The 12129-nt window shown below is 43.2% G+C and overlaps 1 protein-coding gene across 1 annotated transcript in view; it reads right to left on the minus strand.

Annotated features, from left to right (window-relative positions):
• sema4f (sema domain, immunoglobulin domain (Ig), transmembrane domain (TM) and short cytoplasmic domain, (semaphorin) 4F) overlaps nucleotides 1–7790 on the minus strand; it is a 64742-nt gene extending 56952 nt beyond the window's left edge. Inside the window, exon 1 of the mRNA XM_022205750.2 lies at nucleotides 7063–7790. Within this exon, the coding sequence (XP_022061442.1) occupies nucleotides 7063–7153 (91 nt within the window). The 5' untranslated portion in view covers nucleotides 7154–7790. The remainder of the gene's footprint in view (nucleotides 1–7062) is intronic.
• Between the last annotated feature and the right edge of the window lie 4339 nt (nucleotides 7791–12129).

Below are 12129 nucleotides of genomic sequence, written 5' to 3' on the forward strand. Positions count from 1 at the left end.
ACAAATTTTTGGAAAACATTTACAAGATTTTTCTTGCCAAATTTGGGGGATTTTTTTTTTAAAAAAAACTTGTAAGTAAAACTTTTAAGGAATTATTAGAATTTTCTTCCTGAAGGTTTTGCAAATTTTCAGAAATTTGGGGGATTTTTTTGCTGAATTTTTGGGATTTTTTTCAGACAAGGAAACAATATATTTTGGTGTCTGTAAATGAGGACAACAGGAGGGATAATGGACGCACTAAATGAGCTGAAAAACACCCTGAAACGCAGACAGACACGCAGACAGGTCGATTCCAGGCTTCCAATCTGTCTGAGTAAACAGCGACCAACTCTCTGAGGATCACCTCGTCGTGGCTGCAGCTGAGTGTTTGTGATCTAACAGGTTAAACAGATGCAGCGTCTGAACACGAGCAAGGTGACCTCCGACCTCGTCTCAAACCTGCGACGGATCAATCACTCCTCTTTCTTTGTTTCATTTCATCAATATCTATTAGCTTCTGTCTGTCTCCTCAAAGCTTATCAGAGCGGCTTTAAATGCTCCAATTTTCTGACTTTTTTCCTGTTAATTTCACCTTCTCTTCTCGTGTTTTTCATCCATTTTTCTCGGGTTATTACGCAAACAATCATTAACTTCGTTGTCCATGTCCCTTGTTCGCCTTGACTTGGTCACCAACGCTATCGATACCGATTTATGTGACTGATGATGGTTATAGAAAGCAGTCAGCAATACCGAGACGCAGAATCCATATGCCTCCAGATGTGATTAAAATTGTCAAAAAAAGAAAAAAAAAAGCTTCCCTTTAAGTTGATATTAAACAGAACAAGCGGGGGGAAATATTAAATCCACAGCTTAAGTGTACTTTTCTGTGTCTAAATGTTGAAAACTGTTCTCCATGCATTATAATTGGCTTCGGCTTGCTTTCTATCAGATGGGATTTTCATGCAACAGAGGGCCAGAGAGACGAGGAGAGGAAGCAGGTGTGAATCCCAATGAGCTCGATGATAAACGCCTGAGCTGCCGTCACTTCTTCTAAAACTCTCCAATGCACTTTTTGCTGCACCTTTTAACTCCAGAATACTTAACAGGCTCTTTAAGAAGCTGTATTTCACATTACTAGTTCTGATTCAGCGGGGCATCGTATCTCCTCTTGCAATATATTACCGATACATTTGGGTCAGATATTTCTATTAAAACTTGCAGCTGTTCTAAATGGATTCCCACAACTGCTCAAAAGAATCAGTGTAAAATGAATGAAAGTTGATGAAATTGCAGTAAAGAAGGAGAAACTAATGAGGGAAATTGCAGAAAAGTAACTCAGAGAGCTTACTAGCTGATCTCACACATGAAAAAATAGTGTAATAATGATAATTCACACACATACTGACACCACAATGCAGCCAATGAATACATAATTCCTGCATTTGGCCTCTTTAGCGCTGGTTTTTCTTGTTCCAGAAATTGTGATGCATCGCAGAATCGTGCTAGCGTGGCGCCGTGAGATAATCTGTGATTCCCAGCATGTTTCACAGGATCTTTACCACTGAGGGAGTGGGAACATTTCGGAAGGAGGAGTGAATGAATGAGAGATAACGGAGAATTCCATCGACCCACCTACGATCTCCGCCTACCGTGTCGCTGACCTGTAAGTGCTGTGCGGTTCAAACTGTTCAAACTAAGCCTCCCAACAAAGTGAATCTGCACTGTCAACTGAGTGTGTGTGTGAAACAGAGAGTGTGTGTGGCCTTTGACATCTGACTCGGTTTGTCCTTTAGTCTGACAGACCGCAGTCACACAAGTGCCTGTGTGGGCTGACCATTGACAAACAATGTGAGGGTGTGCATGAACAACTACGTGCGTGTGCACCGTTAATGCAATTCTCAGAATCAGAGAGTACGTCTGGGGCTTCACAGAGGACCCATTATGAGTCAAAGCGTATGAGAAGCTAATGAACTTTGCTGACGAATGTAAGAAGGAGTAGCGGGAATATTTTCTGTAGGATGAAGATGACAGTTGAGAATTTACTCCTCTTGTCCTTCATTCATTCTCTGCCTGCCTTCCTTCTCGTTCATGGTTAATTCATGTCGGTTCCGGTTCAGTTAAATATTATAAGCATTTCACTCATATTCTATCCAATTTAGAAGACGTTTTCACCTATTTTCTGTAACTAGCCCTGCAGGCGAAGAATTTATGCGATACATAATAGTTTTCTTGAACTCAAAACCTTTCTGTTAGAGGATATAGCTTAGTTCGAGGTTCATCTTTAGCATGATAGTCTCTTTTAAAGGAGACCGAGAGAGGATTTGGAAGACGACAAAAAAGGGATAAAAGAGCAGAAGAAAACACGGGAGTGAAGGAAAGGAAAAAACAAGAGAAACACAGACAACAAAAACTGAGATGCAACTAGAAAGAATAAAGCAGCAACAGAATGACATACAGTTTTTTATCCAGGGTTGGATACATAGTCATAGTCTCATCCTTCTGCCCAGTGATGCTTTCCAGTTTTTCCTGTCGGATCTCAAATCCTTATCAGGCCAGATGAGATATGCAATCTCACCAACAAGTTCTGTGTTTACCTCAGGGTCTCGTCTCAACTGGATGAGCCCAGAAAACCTGCTGATCAGGTCCTTGAACCTCCTAATTTTGGCTCCTTCAGAAACAAATGAGCATCAACTCCAAGCCTACTTTACATGTTGACATAGATTGCTAATTTTGATAAGCATCCCACTTTACAAGTTACGCTCATTTCGGTCGCTTCTATTTGCAGATTCAGTCTTGCACTCACTACCCAGAGCTCATGACCACAGATGAGGGTTGGACCGTAAATCAAACCAGGAGTTTCACCTTCCGGCTCAGCATCCTTCTTCACCACGATTGTCCAGTGCAATGCCCAAATTACTATTAATGCTGCACCAAATCATCTGACTATCTTCCACCTTCATTTTCCTGTCCAAGATGCTCCAAGTCTTTCATTTAGGGCTGTAACTCACCCCAACTTAGAGGGAAAAATGCTTCAGTTTCTGGCAGAGAATCGTTCCCTTAGAGCCACTTCATGCCACTTCACACTGGGCCCAAACCTTACACCTTCCACACCCCAGTAGCACCTTGTGATCCTGTCTATGAATATCATGAGCCGGATCAGAGACAAGGTGCAACCACGGCGGAGAAAACCACCTGCTATAAATGTGTTCGACCTTATGCCGAGAATACGAACAGAAAACCTCTTGAGGTATTTCCGATGAAGCTCAGTAGAGGTAAAGATAGGAAGGCAGGTTTTAAGATGCATCAGCTTTCCTTTGTGCACTCAAGCTATCGCCAGGGCAAGGGCTTATCAGACAAAGCTGAAAGAAGCGCTAAAAGCATTTCTGATGCCTCTCTCTATTCTCATGGCACCACTCAACCCCACCAGGCCCCATCAGCTCCACTTCCAAGAAAGACGGGGATGAAGGGATGCAAAAGAATTCCAGAGAAGTGGGATGCAGGGATGAGAAAGAGGAAGCTGTTCTCTTGTCTTTGCATAACCGCGTCATATTCCCCAGTGGGAGAAAAACAATGCAGCCTCAACCCAAACACATAATCTACTGTAGTCCACATGGATTCTCACAGGCTAAGACAGTTTAGCGGTTGCACTCTTCCTGGCCTAATCCCCAGGCAGCTCTCTGGCAGGGAAACACTGCAATGATGAGAATTTACTCTGATAAGAGACTAAAAGCCCTTATGTCACCTCATATAGCATCTGGAATGTGCATAGGCCACATCAGGTGACACGTAAACGATGCAATCAATACGTTTCAGCAGCTTATCTGTGTAAAAACTAACACAGGATGCCTGAGCTACACTCTATACAATACACAAGGCCCACGATTTCTGAATGGAAGCACCGCATAAGATGAGGTATTCTTTTACTAAACTTGACTCCTGCCTCTGTCGTACTTTTTGAAACAATGTTAAACATACAGCCAAAGCTAAATACAAAAAAATACAAACCCATCCAATGAAAAGCTACATTTTGGGACCACATTTGGACAAAGGGCCAATAAATGAGCACCTGCTAGAGAAAGAGAAAACTCTACTTAACCGTGGAATCCATTTAAACTCGATTACCGCAAGAGCTTGGGAACAGTTTTCACACGCATCAATGAGTCAGAGCAGGACGCTTCCTACTACTACGATCACTTAGTGTGACGCAACAGTTTTACTTTGCAATGTGAAATCCACAGGAGGCGCAGACCAGACCAGTTTGTGTGAAATGGTGGAATTTCCATGCGCCATCCAAGTCCAAATACTGGCACTGAAGACACACAAAAAAACTACAATAGGGTAATAAATCTTTGATCATTAAAGGCTACCGGAGCGAGAGGCGTTTGAATAGAGATTCTGTTAAGCTCCTGTTGACTGCAAACAAAGAAGAAGTATAGTTTTGGTGAGTCATGCAGGTGGAGCATTAGGTGGACACTGGGTGGCATTGGAGGGAGACGGAACTCTGATCTACCTGCACAGTTTCTGACTAACCAAGCCGATCAAATTAGACACAGATCTCCTCCCCCTCACTGTAGAAGGACCCTGATCCATGCAGTGGCTGCACCACCGGGAGACAGACCCTCCCATGTGTGCCGGCACCCTAATGAGTTTCATGTGAGGCGCATTAAAAGCTGCTGCTAGACCAGTGAAACCAACTGGAGCTGGCAGAGGGGCTGCGGTGGTCCAGTCACAACAGATGTGCAAATCAACACAAATTAAAGTTAGGTGGAGTTCTGTTTAGTCAGTACAGTAGCGTTTCATCACTGGCTCCACTTTTGTGTACTTCATGTGTTTTAATTCAAAAAGCATAATTAGGACCACCTCCACAGGCTTGGTTTGTGATTTCTTTAAGTTAAAAACTCTCATGGTAACTTCATTATGCAGCGTGTGATTGCAGCCAAGCACTTTTATGACTTTTCCCCGAACATCGGAGAGCTGGAGCAGCTCCACATCGGTGTAATTAACCACACCGGCAGACAATATGAACACGTCTTACAAGAACAATAAAGCAGATGCATCACAAATGCAATGAGGAAAACGGAAAAGAGCATCTTGCTAGTGCAACATAGATGGATGCTGTTGAGTTTACAGGCAATAAAATGTCTTTGCACTGCAGTGGAACATTTAAACTTTTGATAAAAACATCTACAGTCGTTGAGCAGAACAGGACCTGAAGTCAGGCTTGGATGCTACTATATAAGCAAACAAAGATGAACAAACACAAATCACCTGAGTAGTTGCTCATAACAACCTCTGCTTTATATAAGAGGTCAAATTCAGTCGTCACAACACATACGCATGTACAGAAGCATGCACAAACCCCCATGGCAACTACTTTAACTCCCCAACTAAAATATTATTGTGATTTTAATCCAGTTCGCATGCACTCTCTGACAGAAAAAAAAACAGCGGTGCTACATGAGCGCCAAAATTAATGATGCATTTCTTCATCTACAATTGCTTCATTGTGAAAACGAGACATACTGCTCTGTGGGGCAACATATCTGAGCATCCCCCACTCTGTCCCCCTCTCATGGCTGTTTACTGGCTCTCGTTCCAACTGTATTTGTTGTGGGGCCTGCGTGCCACAGGCCACAGTTGCGTAATAATACAGAGACAAGAAGCTAACTTAGAGACACTGCATTTATTCAGCAAGTGAGCCTGAATCAACAGCAAGCGAGTAAGAAGTTAGATGTAGGCTTATCCCAGATTGGCAAGACAAAGGGTTAAAGCACAATAAGCTCTGCTGCAGAGGACAGTAGAGGAGCAAAGCCCATTAATGCGGTCAGGTGACTGGGGTGCAGACTAATGGTCAATAGACGGAGTGACGCAACCTCTAAATCTTTTCCCCCTCGCTGCATCTGGGTGTAAACACCGTCACATGGTAGGGAGTGAAAGAGAGGACTGAGAGAAAATAATCAGGCATAAAATGTTGAAAGTGCAGATAGAGTTATTACCTGCAAACAAAGAGAAGACACTCAACAGGGACAAAGAGATATAAACATGCACAGACAGCAATCCAGTCTCCCAGGGGTCACCAAATAGCTCTGTGTGACTTAGTATTTTTGTCCTGATGGATGTCTCCCCTCATTTTATGTTTTCCATTTTAGCTGTCAGTCGCTTTTCAGAAAACAGGAAGGCTGGCAAGTCTGTGCTGCTGACCCTGACGGTCACAGCACAAAGAGGGAGCTTGTTAGGGAGCTGGGCTTGTCTTCTCTTCACTCTGACTTATTGCCCAACTAAATCTGCTTCTTCTTCACTCACTAGCACTGTCTGGCTCAGCCCACCACACAGAAAGGACCGTAAATGTGATGCAGGCTGACACTTAACAAGGAAACTTGAAGTAATTTTTGGCTGGTTGGGTCATTTCTGAGATCCATCATTCAGGGTCTTGGCAGCCCCTCTGCTGAACAGACCCCTGAGCAACATGCTGAATCACTAGCAGCTTACAGAGCCGCTGATCCTGACCTTTTGGCTTCTCCGGAGGAGGGCAAATGAAAAGACAAATTCCCTACATGCATCAATCCCTTCCAGCACACAGACGCATTTGACTGAACTGTCCCTTTAAATTTCCAGCCTCATACGGATCAGCCAACACAGTCCGGCGGTTCTCTGCCCAGTCTGTGCACTTGTTGTTGGCGTTAAGCAGAAACAAGTCTGGCACCTGCTTGCTTCGCCAGCATCACCATTTATCAAAGCAACAATAAAGGCAGAAGGCGGCCTTTTGGCACTGAGCTCCGAGCGCGTAAAAACAGCAGTGCGCCGCAGAGAGGTTGGCTGCGCGGACACAAATGAGAGCAGAAACTCGAGGCGTTTTCGAGGTCTGCATAGCCAAACCTTGTCAGAAATATTTTCGGAAACACTTTGTCAACTTTGCATATTTAAAATGACACGAAAAAACATGCAAACTCCAGTAAAGTTGCAGCAGGTGTTGTGTGTGATTGTTTTGATACCTGTATGCAGCTTCACAAACATAATCAGTACAAACAAAGTGTCCCGTAATTCCAACCCCACTCTTCCTGCCCTGACTGTTTGTTTACTCACCTTCCAGTCCGCCCAGAGTCGCTGCCCAGGAGCCACCGGAGAGCAGGAAGCCCACCGGGAGAAGCATCAACATCACGCCGCCGAGAGTCATCCTGATTCCGCTCTCGTCCTGTTCCAGATCTGATCTCAGCACCACAAAGTCCCGAACTCGTGCTTTCAGCTGCGACGCATCCTGATCCTCACAGCTTTCTCTGATTTTAAAACAGTTCAGTGGATAAATAAGTTCAGGTGAATGAGAATAAACACTGTTCTTCTGCTACAGGTTCTCCCGGAGCTGCGATGTGCACAAAGCGCACAGAAGAGGGTGCATCCGCTGCGCGCAAATCAGAAGCGTTTTTATTTCCCACTGAAGAGAAGCGACATGCCGGGAAGCAGCGGATAAATTAATGTAGTTGCATCTGCTGGTAATTCCGCTCATAAACTGCGCACCAAAGTAATCCAAAGTGCCGTGCGGGAATAACGTCCAGCGTCCTGAGCGAGAATCAGCCGTGTAGCCTCGCTCCTCTCCGGGCTCCGTGCCCCGGTGTCGCCTCGCCTGTCCCGCTGCCGGTAAACAAACCTCCGCTCAGTTATGAACCATTTGAGGAGATTCGCGCAGGAAAATTACGTTTAAGTTAGAAAAAACACGCAGAAATTGATGCAACGCGCACCGGGAGAGACATGGAGGACTGTGACCGGCTCAGGCACGAGTGCTCTGTAGAACCGTGCTCTGTCCAACCGTCTCGCGCCCCGCCCTCGCTGCGCGAGGAACTGACCTCCAGGTAAGTCGGTGACGTCACGGCGACAGGTGCACGGGCAGATTCAAACAAGCAAGTTCCTGGAGAGAAAAATATGTTTTTTCCTGGAAGTAATGTGGAATTTCGGATTTATTTCTTGTGTGACTCTTAATTGAGATAATAAAAGCAGGTTCCACTGGATTATTATCCTGTTGTGGCCTGACTGCCCTGTAATACAGAGATAAAAGTCTGCAGTGGTGAAAGTGAAACATGTTATTATGATAGCCACACATGATGCACACATGCAACCCTGTCTCACTTATGTCCCAATACAACTAAACTAAATTTGCTTTTCTGTTTTATTTTCCCCCTATAAAGTACAATTATAACTGGATTGTTACCCTGGATGTTAGTGTTTGCATTATTATTGTTATATTTAAAGTCTCCTTTTAATCACAGATTAAAGAGACAACAGTTTTGTTTTATATTTCTTTACATTAAGTACAGGTGTTCCTTCATGTGTTGTGAAAATTCTCTTCCTTCTTATGCTAAATAAATCATTTTACAGCAACATTATCTAAAAAACATGCATCATCATGCGTCAGTGTGAAGCTGTAAATTAAGATTTAACACATTATATGTAGTTTAAAGTCCTTCAAGTTGTTGCTTAAACCCCTTAAAATTCACCTCTGTGTGTTAAAGTTACATATTTATATGTTTTCTGAATGAAAATAATCCCTTCGTGCCTTTAAACAGTTTAAATTTAATCTACATCATTTCCTCCTTTACAATGTGCAGTTCTACCAAGTCTCCGCCCCTTTCTCCGCCCACTCCTCCACTGTTCACTGCAGTTCCAGCATACCAGCTCTCCAAACACTACAGAACTACTTTACACGGCACAATGGCAAGATGCAATATCACAGTAATTTGGTCATACATGTTCAAAGCAGATGTCAATTCTAAAGAAGAATAATGATACAAAAAGCCTGATCGCTGCAGGTCGACAGGATTGATTCCTTCGGTCTGTTACATACAAAATCCCAGATGTCTAAATCCATAATTTTTGAGTCTGCCATCAGTAAACTGCAATCCCGAGGTAGAAACAATCATCTATAGTGTTGACTGCTCATGAAAAAAACACCATATGGACATGCCAACAAAGTAAAAAAATATATTAATAAAATTCACCAGAAGGGGTCTTTAAATTTGGTTATTTACTTTAATTTTTCACTTGCTTTTTGGTTAAATTTAGGTACAAAAATTGCTTATAGTTTGAGTTCAAATCAAGCCTCCATGTTTGGGGCTTCTCCTCCAGTTTCTGGGTTGCCACGGTGATGAGTCCCACCCCATCCAATGTAAGACTGGTTGATTGAAAAGGAGAAAGGTAGCTGAATACTCGTAATGCATCAGAAACAAACACAATCTGGTATGTCATTTTTAAAAGACATCACTGCAACTACTCACAAATTTGAAGCCACACTTAACCAGTATAATCTGTTCAAAACAAGCCAAGTTGCAGATGAGGTTCCTGCTTCTATTATTCCTACCAATCACATGAATGGTGCAATATGGAACGGAGCTACACTGATAAACATATCTGCAATATTTGAGCTATTTGATTGGTTTCTGTAAGCCTGAACAGGACAATCCACTAATCCTAATTAGATGTTTTACCCAAACGTTCACCAAACTGAACCGATTAACCCTTCATTTATGAGTTCAATTGGAATAACTTACTCAGAACTTCTAAATTCTACTTATTGCAGTGAATATGAACATGAGTCTTGGACAGAAATCATCGATGAAAAGTCAAATACATTTCATTTTCAGTGCAAAGTACATTTTACAAGTTAATCTTTTACTCACAATAAGCCTTTCAGAGATCGTGTTTCAGTGTGTTCCCACTGCTCCTTTTAAAACTCTGGTTTCCTTAATCTGCCTGTCAATCTTCTGACATCATAGGGGGGCGGAACATCCAATGTAAAGATGATTAAACAGTCGATGTGAGGTCACTGATCTGCAGGCTGCACAGAGGTGTTGTTTCCGCTGCAGGAGGTAATAGCTGTTTGATAAAAAACACAATAAACTGCATCCCGTTCAGCCCACTCAGCAGTAATGCAATTTTTTTTTTTTTTTGATGAATCCAGCAGCAGCCATGTACAAGCTCTTTTCCACTTCCCCCTCTTTTCTCCCAGGAGGCGAGCGGCGACGTCGACCAACCGATTTCACGGGGCGGGGGTGCAGACATGTACCCCGACTCCAGGATAAAGGGAGGGGTCACAGAGGAGCCCGGATTAAAGGATTTGGTAGAAGAAGAGGGCGATGGAGGAGGAGGAGGAGGATGGGGTCAGAGGTGAAGCAGCGATGGTAAAGAAAAGCCAAACGGAGCTAAGAAGCGAGCGGCGCCGTCTCTAATCGAGCCTGATTAAGCTCAAACTGTGCGTGTCTCATCTTTGCCCGTCCGATGACTTTTGAATGCGTAAACATCACTCAGGATCACAATAGATGTCTTCATCAGTGACGGCCGCAGTGACCGTTGGAGATGAGGGCATTTTATGAAAACCCAGCCGTGACTTTCTGGGTGGTGAGCGTATTTATCACTGTCACTGAGGCGGTCAGTCGCCTTTCAAACTAGCTGCCGTCCATCTGGGAGAGAACATAAAAGAAAGCTGGTGGCCAGAAAGCATCTAATTTATTCTAGCTGCTGCCCCCTTCTGGACAGGTGAAGCAAATGTTAGAACCTTTTTGTACGATTTGCACTGAAAAATCAGCACTAAATGTGGATTTAACCCTTGTATCGTCCTGCGGGTCAAAATTGACCCGTTTTAAAGTTTGAAAATGTGGAGAAAAAAATATATTTTCACAGGGAAACTCCCAATGTCCACATTTTCAACATTTTCGGGAAATCTTTGAACATGTTTTGGTTGAAAAAAGAAATGTTAAAAGCGTTTCTGAAGAACATTCAGAAAAAATTTTTTGTGAATGTACTTAAAGAAAATATTAGAAGTTTTACTGATATATATGCAATCACTTTAGATATTTTTAGGATTTTTTTGAAAGATTTTTAGTCATTTTTTAAAAATATTAACAGGAATTTTCCTGCCAAATTTGTGGGATTTTTGTTTTAAAATCAAACTTTTAAGGAAAACTTTTAAGGAATTATTGGAATTTTCTTCCTGAAGGTTTTTCAAATTTTCAGAAATTTGGGGAGTTTTTTTGCTGAATTTTTGGATTTTTTTCAAACAAGGAAACAATATTTTTTGGTGCCCGTAAATGAAGACAACAGGAAGGTTAAGAGAAGAATCCATGGAATTGTATATAAACGGGGAGACATAAAGACAAAGCAAGATGCACAGATGCTGTCAGATTGATGGAAGCCTTCAAGTCACTCCGCACATGTTAAATTGAGGCACAAAATTTGCATAAACTGGGCGTACAGATTGGCATAAATTAGCCACAAGCACCAACCACAGAGGAGTACGGCCTTAAAGGGATTGCCATGGCTGCTTATCTGTCTCCACACATTAATATTCAGACCCTGATGTAAGGAAGCTGCAATCCATGACCCTGCACTCCTTCGGTTAATGTCGGTGTTGCATGGCTGTTTATGCACTGTCACTCGTCTGTAAATGTGCGCTCGTATGTGCATGCATGTCCGTATGTGTGTCAGTTGGGCCAAAGGTTTTTGCTTTTGTGCCTGAGTGTGTGTGACTAACAGTCTGGAGCCACTGGTTGAAGCCGAAGGGATTGTTAGCATGACAGAAACGAAAATCAGACAGAGGAAAGAGATGGGTAGAGACAGACAAGCCACCTCCTCCAGCAAATGTAATTATATGGATCAGAATCACTCGGGGAGCTGCTTCTTGATCAGCTCGGCCTGGCAAACACGTGACATTGGCTTTGTCCTTGGACGTCTGGGGCAGAAGCTGCGACTTTGTTGAAAAAAAATGGCTCGGCGTTACGTCTGTGCGTTAAATCTAGCAAATCTGTGACCGATCTGATTGCTGGATGAGGAATGAAGGCAGTCATGGATATTAATTGTTCTACTGCTTAGTCGGTCACAGCTTGTGGACATGAACGAGTGTGTGAGTGCATGGAGGAGGGAGGGGGTCACATAAGGCAGTGGGGCTTTTGCCCTGAGGAGCAGAGGGGCCACATGCACTTGAGCACTGAAACACTCATTTAGCTAACAGCTTTCATTTTCTTAATTAAACCGCAGACAGAGTGAACCTAGATTTTCCCTATCTCTCTCCCTCTGCTCCCTCTTACCACTCTCACCCCCATCTCCCTGCTTCCCATCACACTTTCCACCTCTCGCGTTGCATCTGCACACATTTTCCCCTCCTTCCCT

Source organism: Acanthochromis polyacanthus, chromosome 23 (genome assembly GCF_021347895.1).
Source record: "Acanthochromis polyacanthus isolate Apoly-LR-REF ecotype Palm Island chromosome 23, KAUST_Apoly_ChrSc, whole genome shotgun sequence".
NCBI classification, from domain to species: Eukaryota; Metazoa; Chordata; class Actinopteri; family Pomacentridae; genus Acanthochromis; species Acanthochromis polyacanthus.